The sequence below is a fragment of the Mycetomoellerius zeteki genome, unplaced genomic scaffold (genome assembly GCF_001594055.1).
Source record: "Mycetomoellerius zeteki isolate Tzet28-1 unplaced genomic scaffold, Tzet1.0 scaffold62, whole genome shotgun sequence".
In the NCBI taxonomy this organism is placed as follows: Eukaryota; Metazoa; Arthropoda; class Insecta; order Hymenoptera; family Formicidae; genus Mycetomoellerius; species Mycetomoellerius zeteki.
This window is the reverse complement of record NW_017257632.1, coordinates 1,479,078-1,500,734: the sequence shown is the minus strand read 5'-3', so window position 1 is coordinate 1,500,734 and position 21,657 is coordinate 1,479,078. Positions and strand designations below refer to the sequence as shown.

General features: G+C 33.2%; 2 protein-coding genes across 5 annotated transcripts in view; one reads left to right on the top strand and one right to left on the bottom strand.

Annotated features, from left to right (window-relative positions):
- Window positions 1–21,657, bottom strand: part of sev (receptor protein-tyrosine kinase sevenless) — a 38,303-nt gene that overhangs the window by 13,050 nt on the left and 3,596 nt on the right. For 3 of the 4 annotated variants that reach the window (XM_018457219.1, XM_018457221.1, XM_018457220.1), the window contains exon 2: window positions 11,570–11,629. In XM_018457219.1, coding sequence (XP_018312721.1) covers window positions 11,570–11,629 — 60 coding nt within the window. Of the gene's footprint in view, window positions 9–2,771; window positions 2,863–3,027; window positions 3,088–11,569; window positions 11,630–21,657 lie in introns of all 4 variants that reach the window. The other variant, XM_018457222.1, reaches the window with a different exon arrangement.
- On the top strand, window positions 465–2,278 carry LOC108728594 (cAMP-dependent protein kinase catalytic subunit). The gene is made up of 2 exons (XM_018457223.1): window positions 465–891; window positions 1,559–2,278. The coding sequence occupies exons 1-2, from the start codon at window positions 565–567 to the stop codon at window positions 2,276–2,278; spliced, it is 1,047 nt and encodes a 348-aa protein (XP_018312725.1). The 5' UTR covers window positions 465–564.

Sequence of the window (21,657 nt, the reverse complement as noted above, 5' to 3'; positions counted from 1 at the left end):
GATTTCCGCTATTCATTGAAAAGATTTTTTTTATTTAGTGTAGAAAAAAAAATTTATGCAGTAACTAAAGTACAAATACTTAATTTTATTTATATACAGATGCACTTCAGGCCAAAAATTTGGAAACTTTTTAAAAATTGACATTTTTAGGATTACTTACTTTCAAATAAGTATCCATAATGATGTGTTTTTTTTTAAATAATAATTCTTTAAGTCCAATAATTGAATAACTGTTGTTCTTCTGAAAAATTATTGTTAAAAAATCCATTTTTGGATGTTTAAGTTTTAAACAATCCCAAAAATATCATTTATTAAAAAATATTTCCAAAGTTTTGATCTGGAGTGTATATATGTGTACGGAAAGTGGAAATAATTCAAAAAAAGAATTTAATTTTTGATAGAAATAATACAGCAGAAATAATACTGCAACGCAACGGAATTATGAAAAACAATGTACGATCATCGTTACGCAGAGCAATCTTAAACAATACGCCCTGCCATATCATATCATCTTAACCCTCCACTTCGAAAGTGAAGCGTTATTAAACGCGATTTGAATGCTCAATGGTCGACACTGAAAGAGAACGGATGTTCAAGGAATATAACGAAATTCTGGACGACCTGAAGACGGCGTTCATGGAAAAGTGGAAGACGAAAATGGACGACAACGGGAAGGCAGATGACTTCGAGCGTTACCGAACTGTCGGCACCGGTGCCTTCGGCCGTGTTATTCTCGTAAAGCACAAGCCTACGAACACGTACTATGCCATGAAGGTTCTCGACAAAGCAAATCTCGTGAAGACAAAGCAAGTGGATCACACGCGTAACGAAAAACGGATCCTGCAGTCCATCAACTTTCCCTTTATGGTCTTCATGGAGTTCTGCTTCAAGGCAAGGATTGAGAATCGAAATAGCAATGTTATTTAATCCTTCGAATCTCATAAATATATACAGAACTCAGAAGAATCTTTTTTTAAAACAAGAAATTAAATTCACAAAGAAGTTACGCAGTTTGCGAGTTATCTAGTTGTCTTCATGTCTCAGTACATTATTAAGTGACAATGTTTCGTAAACATTACAGTTCACTTTATCAGAGCTTCTCCTTCGGAGAAGCGGCTTATCGAATTATTTCTCGCCGTTATGAACTGAACTACAATGTTCACGAAACATTGGCATTTAATGATATCTCAAGACACGGAAATAAATCGCGTTTACTGTAAAAAAAATATTGATGTGAATTTAATAATATATGATGTCTATATAATTCTCACTATGTTGGTGCTAATATTAGCAACAATATGGTGTGGATTTATAATTCTTAACGTTTATATCAACGTTATCATGATATGGATTTATATAATTTTCACACAGTGATATAAATATTGCATGGTATTAAATCCACACCAATATTTTTTAGAGTATAGCTTCTTTGAAGAAGATACTTATGGTAGCTTTAAAAGAAATTGAATTATCTACCTCTTTATATTTAATAGATATCCAAAAAACTCTTTTGCAAAACAGACACATAAACGTATTGTATTTTAATTCCTATTTTAAGGACAATTCGTATGTGTACATGGTGCTGCCGTTCGCACAGGGCGGCGAGATGTTCACCCATCTCAGGCGTATGGGGAAGTTTGACGAGTCGCTAGCGAGGTTTTATGCCGCCCAAGTAGCCTTAGCCTTGGAATATCTGCACCACTGCAGCTTGGTTTACCGGGACCTGAAGCCGGAGAACATCTTGATACAGAACTCCGGCTACATCAGGATGACCGATTTTGGTTTCTGCAAAATGGTGGACGGTCGCACGTGGACATTGTGCGGCACACCAGAATACCTGGCGCCGGAGGTAATCTTATCAAAGGGCTATAGCAAGGCAGTCGACTGGTGGGGCTTTGGTGTGCTGATCTACGAGATGAACGCAGGATATCCTCCTTTCTATGCGCACGATCCTATGAAGATTTATGAGAAGATCATTGCTGGTAAATACAAGTTCGCGCATCACTTCGGAGAAGAGTTGAGGGATATACTGAAGAATACTTTGCAAGTGGATCTGACGAGAAGATACGGCAATTTGAAAGAAGGTAGTATGGATATCAAGAGACACCGCTGGTTCAAATCTATCGACTGGATCGAGATTTATCATCAGAAAGTACAGCCGAGTTTTATTCCTCATTGCAGTAACAGCGGTGATACTACCAATTTCGATTTTTACGATGAAGTAGCTCTTGAGATCTCGTCATTTGATCAGTATAGTAACGAATTCGCGAATTTTTAAAAATAATGTTATCAAATCAATATAAAAAATAAGAGATTACAATGGATTATGTGAAAATGATTAATTGTGTATGAAAATATCTTTAAGTATTTTTAATCTAAGTCCTTGTAATTAAAATTAATTTACGATGACAATAATCAACAATATTCTTTAAGCATGTCAGAACAACATGTAATAATATAAAAAAGAGAAAGAAAAAGGAAGTACATAATCAATGCATTTTTCAAATTTAAATATATATTAGTACTTCTTTTCACGTATCTAAGTGTTCCATACTCAAAATTAGGTTCCATAAAGTAATATTTAATTGTAAGTTTGAGGCAATATGTTGCTTTACGTTGACATCAAATAAAAATGTTTTTTACTCTGATAAGATTTCCGATAATAATTAATTTAATTCTGTACTTATATGTTACATTTATTATGTGAATAAATGTATTGCTATTAAGTAATTTATAATTTCAAATTAATATCTCGAGAGATACACAGTTACCTTTGAGCTGCTGAAAGTAACGATTTAACGCGTCGTGGCAACCCAAAACGCAGTACAATTCCTTTGGTGGTAACAATTCTTGCGTCCCATTCTGTGAACATATATCGAGCTAACATTAAGAGTTTCATTTCTATAAAATTAAGACAATATTACGTAAGACTACCATGCGAAAAACTACGTTACGAGCATAGTACAGCTTTACGTAAGTTTCTTCGATAATAAATGTCATAAAAATAAAAATAACTGCGATACTAACGCAAACAGCTTGGCAGCTTGTGTCGAGCGCTTGTTCCCATGCTTCGCAGCCTTTCGTACACTGCAATAATAAACATAAAGATAAGAAAACGACAGTGGAGATATTCTAATTTCACGTATTTGTAGAAAGAGCGACCTTAGTCTTCCTAAATTTTGTAAAAAATTTCGAACCATAAATGTAGAAAACAGTTATATTTGATCTTCTTTCTAGTAAAATAAATGCATTGTCTCATGTTCACGTTGGTTTCTTCTTGCTATAGAATCTTAGTTCTAGTTTTCCGAATGTTATTGTTTTTGTATGAATAAACTTTGTGCTAGATAATATACGCAATAAACGGTTTTGTTGAAATTATCTAAAAAATTAGCTAGATGTAAAAACAATTTTGTTGGACTATTAAAATAATTTTGTCATAGACACACACACACTCAAGCTAATTGCTAGAAATATAAAAATTTTTGCAACATTATCATCATGAACCTACATAATTATTTTGATAGTTCAAAATAATTTTCTAACCCCTACATTTATATAGCCAATTTTTTTATCTTTAATAAAACTATTCATTTTGTGTATATAAAAATAAAATATTCTAATATGTAAATAAAATAAAAATATTTTCAAGTTTGGATGGCAAACTTTGCCTTCGTACAAATCTTTCTTCTCGAAAACAATATGAATTGCCTTTTAGAACATAATGAATTTAAATAAAATATCTACCAAATTAATATTATATTGCAGTATCTAAAAAAGAATTTGATAAATATATAAATAATTTTTATATTTCTCTTTTAAAAGTGTTTAAAACAAAATATATTTCACGAGGGTTTACTATTTTTTTTTTAATTTGGCGTTATTTCTTTTAATAATTAGAATTTTTCGCAGTGTTTGCGTACAATATGTTCGCGGCTATCTCATCTCAACACATTTAATGTTTCACGTTCTGGGCAAACAATAAAATGCATCACGCGTATATATTGGATTTGTGGAAAATCGGTCTGTCCGGTGCACATCCTTCCACCGAAGGTCGTCGAGTGTTCAACAATTCGCTAAAATACAGCTCCGGAAGTGGTCGAACAATGGGTCACGTTATCCGGAGCAAAGTGACATAACTCGTCGTACCGCTACATGGCGAAACAGTAATTTTTCGTGACCGATCTCGGGCTGCTTGGCACGTGCCTCAAGTAACGCCCACGTTCATAAGACGTTCGTTGCGTGGTACCAGGTCGGGCATGGATTTGCGAACTGAAGTTTAACGCATTAACTTTCTGCACAAGAGGATGTGGGCATTTGTCGTCGACAACAAGCCAGCTGTAACCGAGGACGCGTATGGCTCAGCTTCCACTATGCCAATGCACGTTGTTTATCTTACGGTTTATTGATGTGAATCTTTCGGGGTCTCTCGGTAGTCTCTTGAAAATAATCCCTAAGATAAGGCCCGTATTCATATCAAATAAAAATACCCAAGTAGTACAGCAGCGCTTGCAAAGCGCTAAAAAAGCGGTTATATATACACTTTTTTAGTGCTTTGTAAACTCTTTATAAGCGTTGTGTGTTACTTGGGTACATATTTAAATTTAGCGAATGCTGTTTTATGACTAAACCCAGAGGGACTGAGAATAAATTTATGAAGATGGATACTTAAAGAAGATTCCAAAGTTCAATACTTTGTACATGGATCAACAAAAGAGAAAAAGCCTTTATATTTACTTCATTAATCGTGCTCTTAACTCTCATTGGTTTTGATTAGTTTTATCGTTTTTAAATGTGAAGGTTTTTTTTAAGCTACTTTATATAGATTTAATTGATATATATTAATGTATAATATACAAATACATGATTTTTGTATTAATTTAATTTTTTCATTTAAAGTTAGTATTATTATTGGATTTTAAATATTATACATATATAACGCAATAAACGAATAAATATTAATTACATAAAAAATGAATGATTAAAAGCGAATTTAAATAAATTTTAATGCTCCAGATTTTTATTATTTTGAATATGAGAAATTTCTTTCGCAATTCACCGGACAGAGATGTACAAAGTGTTGTTGAGTTTTTAAAGAAAACATTAGAATGAAACAAGCATTCAAATGCAACTGAAAGTGTAAATATACAGAAGCACAACTTGTCTCTTGAGTGCCTTGAGAGGTTTCTATAACAGATCTGTAGCTTTGTTTTTGGAACATTTCGATCATCACATTTTTAAAAATTATAACTAATACGATGATTTAATTCCATAGTTTCTATCATACAAATTTTAATTGAAGTACTTTTCATGAAAGAGAACAATATTTCTTTTTAATCCTTACTTTTTTCTTGTCATAATTTTATCGGCCTTAGTAATAAATAAGTATAATTTCGTAATATATAGATCTATTTTAAAGTCCGGATACAAGAGGTGCTATTTAACAATTGGTGGACTGAGATCGACACTCCGCTTGGTTCGAGAGGCGCCGCATATAAATAATACTGCACTCGGCATTGCAGAATAATAAGCAAATTACATCGTACGAGAAACCTAATTTCTTTGAGCGAACTGTGACGTACTTTTATTTTTAATCTAATCCTACCATTATAAAATTAATTAAAATTTGATTACAAATTAATTTATGCTAAATTTTTTTTTCAGTTCCTAGATAATTATATTTTTCGAGAAAAATATAATAATTACATTCGAAAAATACAATTCCAAAAAAATCGGTCTGCGATTAACTGATATTTCTCAATACCGATATTTTTGTCGTTGTCTTACATCACATATATTTACTGTCAAAACAGACACGAATAAGATGTTTACGAATTCTTTTGATAAATTACAATCCAAGTATTAAAAACGGCCCATACTATATTTTTATTATTATATTTTTGGTAAAAAATTACACTTAATTATTAAATATTAAAAATTTAACCGTAATGTAGCAGTGAAAAATCCGAATAACTAAAACTGTAAACAGACAGCTTTTTCAATAATAAACTTATGTTTAGTCTTCATTAACAGTCTTGATTATTTCATCTCTCAATACGCACGCTAGGTTTCAAGCGATTGTTTCATAATTATACTTAAAAAAAAATGCAAGTCTGACGTGAACTGTGGACGGAACTTTCGAGACGTTCGTCGCATTATACGCTCATAACAACACGCGCGTATATGGTGGTATTCGAGGGTATCACATAGGTCAGCTCGTATGAAAAGTCTGTGGAAGGAAAGGAACCTCCAGTACCAGATAAACGTTATTAATAATCATTTGACGTTGAAGTTCTACGACAGTTCTGGTAAATCATCGAGACACGAGTGTCACATCTCAAATCGTAGTCGTTAATTTCCCGCTATAAATAAATGTGTTTTCATTAATCACAGAATTATGTCAGCGATATTTAGTGATCTTTTATTGGTATTTTAAATTAGTAAAAAACATTTGCAAGTTCGATTCTTGCTATATCGTAAACTTAAATTTCAACTTATTTAAATTATTTATATGTATATTTAATAGACAAATATTCAAACGTACTAACATTGGAATTTATGCACGTTTGAATTAAGTATACATTCGAGTATATCTGGCATCAAAATTTGCTTTACAATTCTGATAGCCATAAAGAGCCATGCGAAAACGTAAAATGCTTATTTTACTTACGTTTTCTTATCATGTGAGTACGGCAGTACGCTGAGAAAAAAAACTGTTGATTAATGTCTTATCTAATTTATGACCGCAGTGACATCGTTGTACAACTCTTCGCCCTTTTCGATTATTTCGATTAATTTACAGCTTATTTTTAAGAGATTTAGTAGATTTACTTTTTATCTACTAAAAATATATTATCAATTTACTTTTTTGTTCCTTAGAAAATATCAGCCTTCTGTGAAGCAAAGGATGTACGGATTCCGAGGTTTAATTCGTTGTAACGAACATATGGGTACTTTAATTCGACGTGCTTCATCAAACATGACTTTTTAAACGATCTAGCCATTCGCACAATGGGGGTTGACAAAACTATCAGACAGTAGAAAATGGCCGAGCTGAGCGACTCGGCGCAGCGGCCACTAATTTCTCACTTCCTCATTAAATCCTCACCGGGTATTATGCCCCCAGCTGGGCCCTCCCTCCACACACGCGGCTACCCGTAGATCGTAGATCTTCGTTCTACCGCGAACGAACATTTATCTGTCCTCTCCTCATTTTACTTTAACCCCATTTACTGCTCTCAGTCTGGTTCTGGCAATCATAGATGAGTAGAGAGAAAAAAGATAACGGTGCCTCGGATCGTCTTCTTTAAGTAATGTCTTTATAACGAGCTGCTGATTTACATAAAACTGATTATCGATGTCATATTTTTTAATAGATTCTGTTGAAAGATCCTCCTGTTTTGTTTTGATTATCTCTAATAATTTTGATATCTGTTATATTTTATTTATTATTATATTATTTATAAAAATAAATTGTTGTAATATAAATTATTATATACTCTTAAAAATATGTAAATATTATATGACACGTAATATTCAAAGCAATATGTAAAAATAACGTCAACAATGAGCAAAATTCGAAATGTTGTAATATGTCAAATAATTTATTAGTATCACAAATTTTATTAATAAAGATAGAAAGATGTGTTCATTTTCCGTTTTAATACTTTAATTATGTAAAATTTTTATGAATATTATAACTGTTGAAGAAAAAGACTATGTGTAAAAAACGTACAATACTCTTTCCATTTTTTATTAATAAAATTTATCATATTAATAAATTGTAAATTATTATATTTGTTACATTACATCTCGAATTTTGCTCATTATTGACCTTATTTTCACATATAGGTACAGTTCTGTATTTGTTAAAATGTCACTTTTCGATATCTCTATATCTTAATAAGTAAGTTTTTTATAATAATGGTAATGTTTATAAAAAAATTCCGCCAAATAGTATACTAAATCTCTTTCTTTTCGTTCATTAGTTTGTAGTAGTTAAGATCTGATTGTAGTAGTTAGCATCTGGCAATCTTTACACTCATGGCAGCAATTTTCAAGTCAAAGTGGCTTCTGGCAGTGATCACTTTCAAGCAGGGACATTTGTATGGATACATCGCTGTCAGTGGTCCTCCACTTTACTACATTGTCAGACAAACACACTCGATCGTCTGGTTTCTTGGCGCATGATACACGGAAGTAAGTGTTTATTGTTTGTTCGTTAACGTTTTTCTCCATGTATACATAAAGAAAATGCTATGTAAAGCGTGTCGTAAGAAAAACATTTAAGATATTAAATTTTTTATTTATACATTTAATTTTAACGTGCGACTGGCTTAATTAATTCATTTTGATACCTTTGTTTTTATTGTTTGTCGCAAAAAGCGTGTTGGATGTATTTAACTCGAATAAACGAGTGCAATTTATTAATAATAAACTCTTCGTAGAGATCGGAAGTAGTCATCGACGGATATTTCCGGAGGCGAGGGGATGCAAGGCTACATTAATATCCGAGAGCAACCAAAAAAAATGAGAGGGCGTCGAACAAAAGAAATTCCAACGGTATTAATTCGTCGTTATCGACCTGTGAAATTACCGGAAGAGACGTAAAGTCAATCCGCTGATCATGGAGTGAACGTTGAATGAGATTGACAAACACGTAGTATACTTCATATCGATTAATTAGATAAATTAATTACGTAGGTAAATTTCTAAAAATAGATTAACAGTAAATATTTTACTTCTTTTTTTCGTATGTATAAAAAAACAAGACAGAATTTAATTAAATATAAAAAAACAAGATAGAATTTAATTACGTTCTGTTAAAATTAAAAAAATCTAAAGTAGCCTGATGCAGTTCAGACGCGAGTTGAAAGATAAAAAATCGAGTGGAATTGAAAATTTTAAAATCGTTATCTCAGCCAAAAGAATGCGATAATTTAGCTAAAGACTAAAAGTGGGTCGCGTCGAAGCGCGTAAATGTCTAGGATCGCGAAGTGTCTTCCTCCACCTACGTTGCCCCAATCCGTTACTCGTACGCGTTACTGGCGACTTACGAACCGTGAAACGAGTTGAGAGAGGAAATCGTTTTAAGCGCAATTCGCGTGGTAATTCGTTTTCCAGGCCCCGTTCCGCAACGCGCCCAACGAACGTCGAGTCGCGCGCGATATCCTGAACGGCACGAACGAGTCCGACTCATTGATGACCGTGGTTTTTTTTTCGTAGACACGACAATTAGGCACGCCAGGATTTTTTCGGTTCTTTTTTTACGGGGTTAATTATCTCGCTCGTTCCCTGTCCTGGAGACACGCGTTACTGGATATCCTTCCGGTCCCCCGAAAATTCTTTCAATGGAATGTGTATTTTCGATAATTTCGAAATAATGAGCTAATGACAAGTGTTAAGAGAAAGTAATTTTATTTTAGGTTCTTTAAAGGTGCAATTTCATGCAGCGAGTGAAAGCTGTCTTTTTACCCTCACTCCATCAATTTTCGTATACAGCGAAGTTACGCTCAAAGTTCGATATTGTTCAACTAATAGCGAACATCGTTGAAATATATGATATGTCATGTTTATGGAATCGTATGTCTTTTAAGATTAATTTTGGGAGAGAAACGAAGAAAAAGCCATGTTCGCTGCGACTTTTGGAAATAGGTGTTATCCTACTTTTTCTTTTTTAGCAATTGTATATTAGCAATTGCAACGGCTATGCGTCGCCTCCGAATCTTTGCTGCAGTTACAGCTGCTACTATACGGGTATATTCTTTTACACACTCGATGTATTCTTATTTTCGTAATCCATTTTTGTAATCCATTTTTATTAAAATGAATTAAAAGCTAGCGGAAATAAATGAATGTATTCGTTAACTTAAAGCCAGTGAAGCAGGAGAAGAGCGAACAGCTTTCGAACGCTGCTTTGATTTTGGTGGAGTGGAGGTAAAAAACCAGCTTTCTTTCGCTGCATGAAATTGCACCTTAATTATGATAATTCTTTTAACTTTTATAATCCTATGAAATGTAGTTTTATGGAAATATTCTTTTTTTATAACTTTTTATAACTTTACACAGAGAGAAAGTTTTCTTTACAAAATAATTGTACCTTTGTAGAATGTTTGATATATTATTACTGATCTCCCTCTTCTTCACATTATCAAATAACTTTAAAAAACAGTTTAATTTATCTCTCTCTTTCCAAAATAACTATTGACAAAGGATCGTACTTATTTAACCCGTCGTGCAACGGAAACTGGAAATACAACAAGCGCGCAACTCCAGTTACTCTCCCAATTTCCCCGTTTTTCTCATTCATACTTCCGTTTCGGACAGAAAGGAAACTGAGAGAGAAACGGAGAGAGAGAGCGAGACGGGCGAAGCGCGAGAGAGTGAATCCGGAGTCGCACGCTAATTTGGCGACATCCGCCATCGGTCGCACTTGTACGCGATCCAATTTAAAAGCACGAAGCCGTACCAGAGAGTAAGAGAGAAAGAGAGAGAGAGAGAGAGAGAGAGAGAGACTGGGCCATTCTTTCATTCGTACGCAATGCGCTTCGTACGTACGCACGTTGGTCCCATTCATCGACCGCGCGTCGTTTTTTATTTGCCGTTCACCATCTCCGCTGCCGCCGCGAGTTAGGAGTGGCGGGGCCCCCTGGGACACCAGCGGAAGTACTTTCATTGTAACGAGGGACCGCCGTCCCTTCGTTTTCGTCTGCGACGTCCGCACTGGTCATTTGCGTATATCGCACTATCCCGCCAGGATTGCCCGATTATTGCCTCGAACTTTGTTATATCACATGCGATTAAGTTTTATTGAGGAAAGGACAAGACGACCAACCCTTTTAACCCTTAGTACACACAACTGGGTCATTCGTGCCGTGTACATTTCTTTTCGTCAAAAAACTAGAAGCATCAAGTGTTTAATTACAACATTCACATATGTAAGTTTTTTAAATACATAATCTTACAAATACTTTTTAAAGATGTTAAAGTATATATAATCGCTTAATAAATTTTGTATTATATTCGTTGAAGTGATGGGAATTAACACTCATCGTGTGTACTAACGATTAAAGAAGCCCAAGAGAAGAAATGCATATATTCCCGATATCATTCATTTAAGTTTTATACTTATAGCGAATTCTATCGGACACTCAGTACGCACTGGTGCAAATTAAAGCCGGCGTACACAAATTGACGTAAAAATATGTGTTTAATGTAAATCTAAGAATGACTTAAACCATGAAATCCTCGATACATTTTATTGCGCTGTCAAGTGAAATCTGTATTTTATAATCCGAAATATTTACACTTTTACACAGATTAAATCAGTGTACAACAACTTTAATATACACTAGTGCGTCCAATCGAATTCGCTATTAGTTATTCCCTTTGTTATACCTATAAATTATAAAGTAATACGAGATACATGATGTTACTACCCATGAACACCCCACATAGTAACAGCGGACGGACAAATGGGAAAAAAAATTACACAAAATTTCAAAGGGAATTATTGCCCACATCCTATAAATTTGATGCAAATTACTAATGATTAGATATCGGAACTTCTTACCTGATCGATCTTGCATCTCACGCCACATCCTACCTCCGAGCTCAGGTCGTCCGTTCGATTCTGAAATCAAAAATACATTTCATCTTAAATCAAGTGTCTCACTTAACAAAACTTATCTTAACCCCAGAATAAAATAAAAATTAATAATAAGTTAAACTGTGTTTAAAATTTATATTGTATTGCCAAGTAACAAGATCCAGTCTCGACTGTATTTAAGGCGCGCTTCTTATTTATTTATATTATACAAATAAAGATCGCTTCGATACGTTAGATCGTTGATTTTCAAGCACGTTGATATATCGATCGTTGTGATACGCGATCATGACGAATACAGGGGGACCGTCGAATGAACGCAAAAAAAAAGAGATGTTGAACATAATGACGTGAGCGCGATTATGTTACGCGCAGGGGCGGCGGAAAATAAATTGAATCGCTTGCCGTCTTTAAAAGATGTTAAACTGTTCCATCCGGTTCAATTGACACCCCCAGTGCGTATATTTGACGCGACATGCTGAAATGAATCGCCGAATATAATCGTCCCTAAGGTGCTCGGGGCTCTTTCCTCTCGCTCACCAACGTCATAGATAAAGCGAGTTCGTTACAGCGGCTGCACCTGTAGTACGTTACGCATTTCCGGGACACAGGTGCACGTCCGGTAGTCGATGGAACTGAGAGTAATTGGAAAAGGCCGGTCATGAAATCGGCGGAGGGAGAGTTAAACGCAAATAGAGAGGGGTGCGAAGTGAACCGTAGTTACTGGTTACCACCATGGGAATTTTGGACGTCGATTTGTTTGACCGTCAACTAATTATCATAACGTATTTAATTATGGTATAGACCACCTGCGGAATGCAAATTCGTATTGCTGTGAGAAAGATCGACGTTAACCAATTGAGGGATTTCTGAAATTTGCACGTCTAGTCATATTCTTATTGTATGTATTTCCAAAGTATCTACCCATGATTTTCACTATTGTAATAATTGAAAAAGACAGCAAAGCAGGTCTTTAAGGAATGTCTCTATAATAATTCTTTACAGTATTTTAAAGATATACATTAACATTATTAATATTATTAAATTGTTTGTCAATTTAATTTGTGATATTACGTACTCCATCAGCTCTTTTTAATTAGAATTATATTTCAAGACCAACAAGTAATCGGCGCGCAATTTACTTGAACTGGAAGTTGTGAGATTCATGCAAAAATATTATTAAATTCGCACTCAGTAATTTCTTTTTATGCGGCCGACAGCTATAAACTTTCATTTACGTGATTAGTTGGTCAAGTAGGATACCGTTACATGAACGGAACGCATCGTAAATTAAACATTATTGTTTCATGTTAAAATTAGATGTCTTGTCCATTTTTCGCAGAAGCTCCTGCAAATAGCCATGCGGCGTGTTTTACGGTGCTACGTTTAACTTCGAATTTCCGTAATTGGATAATGCGCACGTAAATTGCCGCGAACTAAAATTTCCGCGGAAGCGACAATAATCGAGAGAATTTCGTACGCGACGTAGAGATACGCCGTGTTTTCCTCACGCGTACAAATCGCCAGCGAGCAAACGGCGAGTTCACCGATAAGGGTTAACCGGGAGAGGGAGATAATGTTTTCGCGTACTATCTCGCCCCTCTCTCGTGGATGTATCAATTTTACGACGATTTTTCTTTTTTTTTTATTCCACACTCATGCCGGCTTTCGTCTCGTGGAAATATCTTCCCGGCAGCGTGAACCGTTGTTTAACTTTGCTCGATTAATCAATCCAGCTTCGCGCGTCATCGAAAGACTTCTCGGCCGTATTTGTCGTTGTACTTTGACGTATGTATCTGTAGAATACATGAAATACCTTAAGGTATCGCCGAAGGTATATTTTGTTTTTCACAACACGAACCGATATATTAAGAAATCATGCCAAATTCATATCTACCAATTTAATTCACGTAATCCTACGTTAATTCTTGTTTACATCGTCGTAAGTTATTTCGAACTTCTTCGAGGAAATCAGAGATGATATTTATAACGAAAATGAAGTATAGAATATTTGAAGAGGTAAGCAAAATTTGCAGGAGATTCCTCGTTCCTTTTAATTTCGATTGTTTAATTAATTTTGATATTTTTAATTATATTTTGCTTTTATAATACGCGTATTATATGTAATATATTGAACACGATGCAAATCAACATTTCTTTTAATTTTTTATTTTTTATGAGAATATCATACTATAGTTCAAATTATTTTTATCAAGCTAGAAGGAAGCGCTATGCAGGAAATAATTAATAAGATAATCGTTTTTCTTGGTAAACAATTCCTAGAAAATATTCCTCTTTTCTATCGCAAGAGCAATTTGGCAGAATGATTCGGCTTCTTCGAATGATTAATTTCCTTCATCTTCAATTAATTCCGAATGGGCGATTCCTCGTTAACTCGACTTCTTTTTCGCAAGTGCTTCCGCTCTCACTGCGAGTTCTAACGACGATTTCGTCTTAGAGAAAAAGAAGGAAAGAACGGAGAAATCACCTGCTGAAAGAACGGCTTTATCTGATCTGAGGTAATCAACTAATGCATAGTTGCCCGTCCTTCCGCACGTCCTTCCGTCGTGTCCAACGTCTTCGTCACGCTCGACGATGCCGACCAACTGTTGCGTCTTCCCGCCATCGACCCGACATAATCTTGAAGGCGGAAATAATAGCGAGTGTCGAACACGGAAAGCTCTAGTACTGTATACGAAAATGCTTGTTCACCATTCGGTTAAACGGCGCTAGGATTCCATCTCGAACGTTCTTGAGAAATTCTCCCTCTTCATGCCAATCATTATGCATAATTCTCATTTACATTGTACATTCAGACTGTGAATGTTGTTTATCTTCTTTTCTTCACAGAAAAATTTTACTGCAATTTCTAAAAATTTAACTAGACCCAGATACGAAAATAATTTTGAATTATTAAAATAATTATGTAAAAAATATAATGAGTAATGCAAAAAATTTTGATATTCTAGCAACCTCTTAGTAATTATTTTGGTAGTTAAACAAATTTTTTTCAGATTTATGTCTAGTTAAATTTTTAGATATTTCAGCAAAATCATTCCTTCTGTATTTCTTTCATTATTTAACTAGCTTTTAACAAGTCTAATAAATAATATTGTAATGAATGAAACTGACAAATGTTTCTTTCTTTATTATTTTTCATCTTCATTTTATTTTCAAAAAACTAAAGAAGCTGAATAAAAATTATTTTTTAAGAAATAATAAAAGATCGCAAAAAATAAGCTGTAATAATAAAGACGGTTGTTATAGATCGACCAAACATCCCTAAAAGTATAGTTATTACAATAAGAAGGAGCGACGGCACTTGATACCCGTCGAGACGAAATAATATGACATGGACATGTTATTTTGCACGCGCGCTGTTTCAAGTTTAAGGTAAAAGGTGTCGAGTTTTTTCCTGTGGTCACCAACATGCACGGTCGCACGGTGTTGGATGTACACCGGCCGGTGTTCTCTCGGTTGGAACAGCGACCTAAGATGGAGCATTGCCTTCGACGATCAAATCGCCGATATTGCGAAAGGGGCGGCGAACATGTCAATTCTTGAGAATCATGATGCCAAAATGAAAAACAAATTTGAGGCACCGCCTGTCGTCACAAAATATCATTTGCGAGGAATATTTTAAAATATTCAATGCTCTTTGCTTTTTATTGTTTTAAACTATTCAAAATTTCATAACCAGGAGAATCGAAAAAATCATACTCCAAAAACTTGTAGACAAATAAAGGAAAAAAATAAAATAAATTTGAAAAAATATATTATAAAACAATTTATTTTAAAGCTTGATCTTCACTCTTCTTGTTTGTAATATTATATATGATTTCTTTCAAAACTTTGTTGATATATTTTTAATTTGCAGAATATTTTAGAATAGACGGTATATATCTTGGAATTTTCTATTATCGTATTTCCTGAGATTTGCCGTATTTTCTTTACATGTTGCTAAAAAGGCGCCATCGGTGTCATTCGAATGCACGCAAATGTTTTCTTCTACGAACTAAGTCAATTATTCTCATATTACGTCGGGAATTGAAAGGATAGACGTCGCGGTTGAAGCTGCAATTATTAATGTGACGACCAGGAAGTTCTCCGAGTTTCGATTTCGTAATCATCGCGCATTTTAATTATATCTGACGTGTATTTAATTATATTGTCTAAGTTGCACGTGATAGAATTTGAAATAATTATTTATAAATATATATATATTTATTTATAAATAATACAATAATTTAATAAGCACAATGTAACACAGTACCTTAAATAAATCGACTTATCTTTATATAAATAAGTATGACATAGAAGTTGTAGAATAAAAGATTAATTCCAATTTTTGAAATATCATCAAGAAGATTATAACACGATAAATAAAAAAGCCTTAAAATTAAGCTAGAAGTTAAAGTTAGAGCTGGGGTAGCTTAGTGTCTAATAATATTTCTATATATTTTCTAGTTCCGCAAATTACATTACGCTGATTAGATATTGTCGCGAAGCTGGAATAACAATATAATTATAAATTCAAATGATGCTCAAACTTAACGCTGCAAAATTGATCATCTTTAAATACTAAAAAACTTAGTGCGAAAAATATCATTTTACACAGAAAAAACGACTTTGTTGAAGTTTCTAAAAATTTAATTAAATACACATCAGAAAATAATAGTATTGAACTAGAAATAATTTATACGGAGGACGCTCAAGCTGCTTGCTAAAATATCAAAATTTTTTGCAGCATTGTTCATCATGTTTGAGTTTCCTACATAATTATTTTATTCAACAAAATTATTTTTAAATCTGTATTTAGCTAAATCCTTAGATACTTAAAAATCGTTCTTTCCTTACAGAAAATTAACTATATTTTAAAATATATATATGATTAAATTACTATCATATAATATCATAAAGAGTTAAGTTTCATACTGAGGGAAAAGTGTACTAAATTTTAATAAATATTTGTTTGAATAGTACTAATTAAATATTCATTAAATGTAAACATATATTTATTTTGTACAAAAACCATAAATTTGATTTAACTATTATATTTTTACATTTAGCAAACATCTATTTTCCGTAAAAAATGTTGTTAGTACTATTCAAACAATTATTTATTCAAATTCATTACATATTTCTCTCAGTGTAGTACAAATATGTAATTTAAATGGAAGCTCTCTCTCCAAAAGCTCCGACAATTTGAATTATGAAAGCGATTAGATGTTTATGTATATCCTGGCATGACTAATACGATCTGACAAAAACCATACCAGTGATCGTTTCCCATGAATGAAATCTGCGATGTTGATGCGGCGCGAATTGAATGGAGCGTAATAAAAATTGACGATGACGTCGCCGTGACGGGCCGACCCCGTTTAGTTATACGAGATGGGAATCTGGGTTATCGTTGACCTTAAGTGCATTGCAGCTAATCCTAATGCGATTGCGAGAGATGCTGTGATGCGATTCAGACGCGCTTTCGGCGCATCGGTCGCGTTTGCGCTCAGCAATTTTTATTCGCCCCCCCCCCCCAAGAGTAAATATTGATTACAAAATAAATAAAATATTAAGGCACCCTCCCGCAGTCTGGATTTCTGAGAAAAGGAATGTCGTTCCCTCATCATCACACGCGATTAATCTTCCTCGGTATTTGCTCTAATGCATCCAACTGCAGTTGCATACGGGTCTACCCACATCCATTTCACTGAGTTCGGTACGTTTTCATGGAGTTACCACGAAGGAAAAAAACCTTCATAAAAGCTGAATTGACGATCCATTACGTCCCGTCGCTGATAGATCAAAGATTTCTGTCTGAGAAAGTGAAGAGTGAAAATTTTGTTAAAATATCAGTTTTCATTCTATCGATAAGCGATTAATCTACAATTCAAAATATTCAACTTCTTTTTATAAAGAAACATATTTTTATGCCTTCTTCGTCATCAAAGCTAGAAATTGTACGCTTTGTTTCTTCTGAGTTATCATTATGTTTTTTAACGCAAACAAATCCTGGGAAGCGCGGTACCAACCGCTCTCAACTGACGTCATCCCAATTAAAACGCGTACATACGTTGACACATATACGTTAAAAGTAACCAACCGCGGGATGGTTTCGAGCGGGTAATGAGTGGCAGCTGATGTTTTTAACTTAACTTTTGCTCTTAGAGCTAATTAATAAAATTGAGAAGGAATCCCATCGTGCGCGGACACTCGTCTTTCTTTTCTCGGATATTTAACAAAAGTCCTATTATATTCGCACACTTTTTCCCCGACGCGAGAAAATACTGACTCTCATCTCGTCTTATCTTGTCAAATGAGAAATTGTTTATGCAAAATCTCTTGGTAAGAAATGTAAGTCGATTTCGCTCATATTTCTCGCATTAAAGCGATATTGTGAACGATGAAGCACGTCACGCGCTCCAGATTTGCGTCACGATTAAAGGTGAAATTTGCACGATTACCGATGCGCCGCGAGGCGAACCCCCGCCGTTGTAGGTGAGAGGATGTGGCCGACAGGAAGTTCATTGTATATGGCTACACATATAATGTTGCATGCCGAACGATCCTGCATATTCGACGTAACATCAAGCTCGTCGCGCGAGAATCCGGAGAATCCCGTTCGACATGTTGTATTTTGAACGATAGGATTCGCGTTTTTTATTTCACGCCAACATATCATTTTTAGAATGAATATTCTTCCAAAATTTAAATTATCCAATTAAAAGAATCAGAATTTATTGAACTATCTTTTCGATTTGTGCTTTAAATATTTTCATCTCGTTTAATTACATAAATAAGATTTTTTGCACTTTTGTTTTAAAATATCATCAGTACTTGGAAAGATTATGCTGAATTTACAATAAAAATTTAGCTATATACAGATCTGAAAATACTTTTATTGGATCATTAAAATAATTATGTACAAAACTCAAACGTGATAAGCAATACTAAAGAATTTTTTGAATTTTAGGAACCATCTTGAGCATCTTAATTATTTTAATAATCCAAAAAAATGTATTTAGCTAAATTTTTAGAACTTCAGCAAAACCGTTCCGTGTATTCGAAAACTCAGAAATATTTATGCTTGCTGATATTAGTACAGTTTACATTGACGTCAAAACGTTGAAAAGGAAAATCAGTGTAACATTATTTCTTTTTGTTACTTGTCCATAATTATTTGCATTATTTTTATTATTTTATGATACGAATGCGATATTGTTGCTTTTTTTTTTTCAAGAAATACACAACAATGTGATAAAATTGTTTCTTACAAAGATGCGTGCTGTTATAACGTATGCTGATATAATGTGCGCAATTAGTGCGTAAATTAGTATACGTAGTAAGTGTAAATAAGTATGTATGTAGTAAATACATAAATACGCAATAATTAACGAAGATAAACATATTATTATTTAGACGATTTTTGGGTATTAATAATATAATTAATTATAGTATTATTTTAAATTGTTCTTGGAATTATAATATTTTTTAAATATTTGACTATAATAATTTTTTTTTCTAAAAATGTTTTTTAATATATATTTTAATTTTTGGTTATCTAATCCTCTTTAATCAAATTGTGTATTTAACATTCAAATACATAATTTTTTAATTACAGTTCTACAAAATTACTGTTGATGACTAATTAATTTTAAATATAAATATTACATAATTTAAAATCTTCTTTTTCACGATGTGTGGTAATTCTTGTTGATATAGCTTTTCTTTTAATCAGTTATCTGTATTGTAACATATTTAAAGAGAGTCCGTGTATTAGAAAAATCATATATTTTGAGCGACATTGAGAAACGATAAATTATTTATTACGTTAAGTAAGAATTATAGTACTGATTCGAGATTAGAACGTCAGGGCCGACGATCAAGAAATGAAGATGTCTGAAGAATATTCTTTGGATATTATGCAAGCTTAAGGTTATCTTCTAAGCATCACCCTGAGTGATAACAACTTTACTATCCTTATGTGTTTAGTAAATAATACGAGGGCACCATTTTTTATTATACTATTTTTATAGACGAGACTGCTTTAAATATTTTAGATCATCAATATTTTTCGACATAAATCATGTAAACTTATTTTGTAAATAAAATTCTTTTCTTAAATAAGAAAAAGTTTCCGCTAATCTTAAAGTTTCTGGTACAAAGACACATCGATGAAATTAAAGGTTTTGTAATAGTAACATAATCAATATAAGAAATAAGGTATATAACATATTGTGTAATTAAAAGATGCTATATTTAGCCACATTTATCACTGAGGTCAAACGTTTGATAACTTAAATTGTATACAAAATTTATTTTAAGTTAATTTTTTTAAAGGAGCGAATTCTTTCCGGTTTACGTATCTTTTAAAATCGATCTTTCAAATTTGCAATTTAATGCAATAAGTTCAGAGAGCCATATTCGATTAAGGTTGATCTTAGTGTCTAATAATATTTTTGCTTTCAATTATACAATTTCTCGTTCATGCAAACTGTGCACCAATTACCATTTATTAATGAGAATTGTAAGAATCATCAATTGGAATCTATAAATTATTACGTGTTCTACCTGTAGGAAATCTTTTTTAAATAATTTTCTTTTGATCATTTGAAAACAAAGAGGGGGAAAGATGATTAGTAAGAGAAAATGAGTTATACATTGCAGATAAGAGATCGAAGAAAGTGATTTTTTTTCTGGACCACGCTTCTCCCTTTATCTGTGGCGGCGTCGGGATAATTGAGTCGTTAGCGCGCGGGTGAGGAAGGGTTGCGAGAGTTCGATGACTTACAATATCGCGCAACTGTCATAAGCTAATTAGTAAAAATTAATTCATCGCCAGTCTGCGCGCGGCATCTATTCATTGCGAGAAATAGGGTATCGTAATATGGAAAATTGTAATAAATTTAATAATTAAAATAATTAAAAATTATTCGAAAGAAAAGAGATGGTTCACATAATCAGAAATATTTAGTTGTAAGCAACGTAGCTATATTATCGTAGTTTTACTTATCTTTATATGATAGGTATGTGCGTGGTTGACATAACTTATTTACTTTGATGTATCGATTACATCAATATTAGTTACATATGATCTAGTTGTGACAACTAAAACTTGGTTGGGGGATTATTTACTATGGATAATGCTATCTATTCGTATAGTCATGTCAATCGTGATATATCGCCATACTACGATAATAGGAATTAAATTATTAATAAGAATTAATTTCTTAAATTGAAATTTATAATGATTTTTATGCTCCTTTTTCTAATAATAATTGATCATTTAAAAAAATTATTGTCTTATTTGATATTATATTGATTTGTGAGGATGATATATAAATGAGAAGAAACGTCCAGATTGCACACAAAGTTGAGCAATGATCTGATACCAGAAGGCACGTTGGCGGTGCACTTTTTGAGGAGAGTTAAATTGATAATTGGTACCAATTTCGTTCTCGTCAATTGTCAAACGCATTGATTAAAACCTTTTTCATGCCGAGGTCTTTCGCACGCTGTCGCAATGGATCAGTTTATTTTGCTGCTTGAAAGTAATAAAGTAAAAGTAACACTGATTGTGGTATTAATATGTATATTCTTTGCGAAATTTAAGGGTGCACAATTATTATTTTATGAGTTTTTTCGAAATTTTTAATCTCAGAAAGCAAATACATATTACATATTACACAATACATATTACAAAAAATGTAATAAAGCGTGCATACAAAAATTTTCAAAAATTTTGTTCGTGCTTTTTATTGACGTTTTCATTATGTATACTTTATAAATTAATAAGATTATATATTTATTGAAAAAAATAATGAAATATAAATTCTAAAAATTCCGATCACATAGAAAAAAATGAAATATAAATTCCAAAAATTCAGATCACATAAAGATATGGTGTGCAATATGACATGCGATCAGTCATAATTCATGCAATGAACAATAATCCGAGTCGGCGAAGGCGACGCGCGAAAGAACGACGTTTTCGTCCTTCTCCGTAAGAAAAGGATTAGATGGCCCTGTATCCGTTACGTGCTCGTCTTTCATCC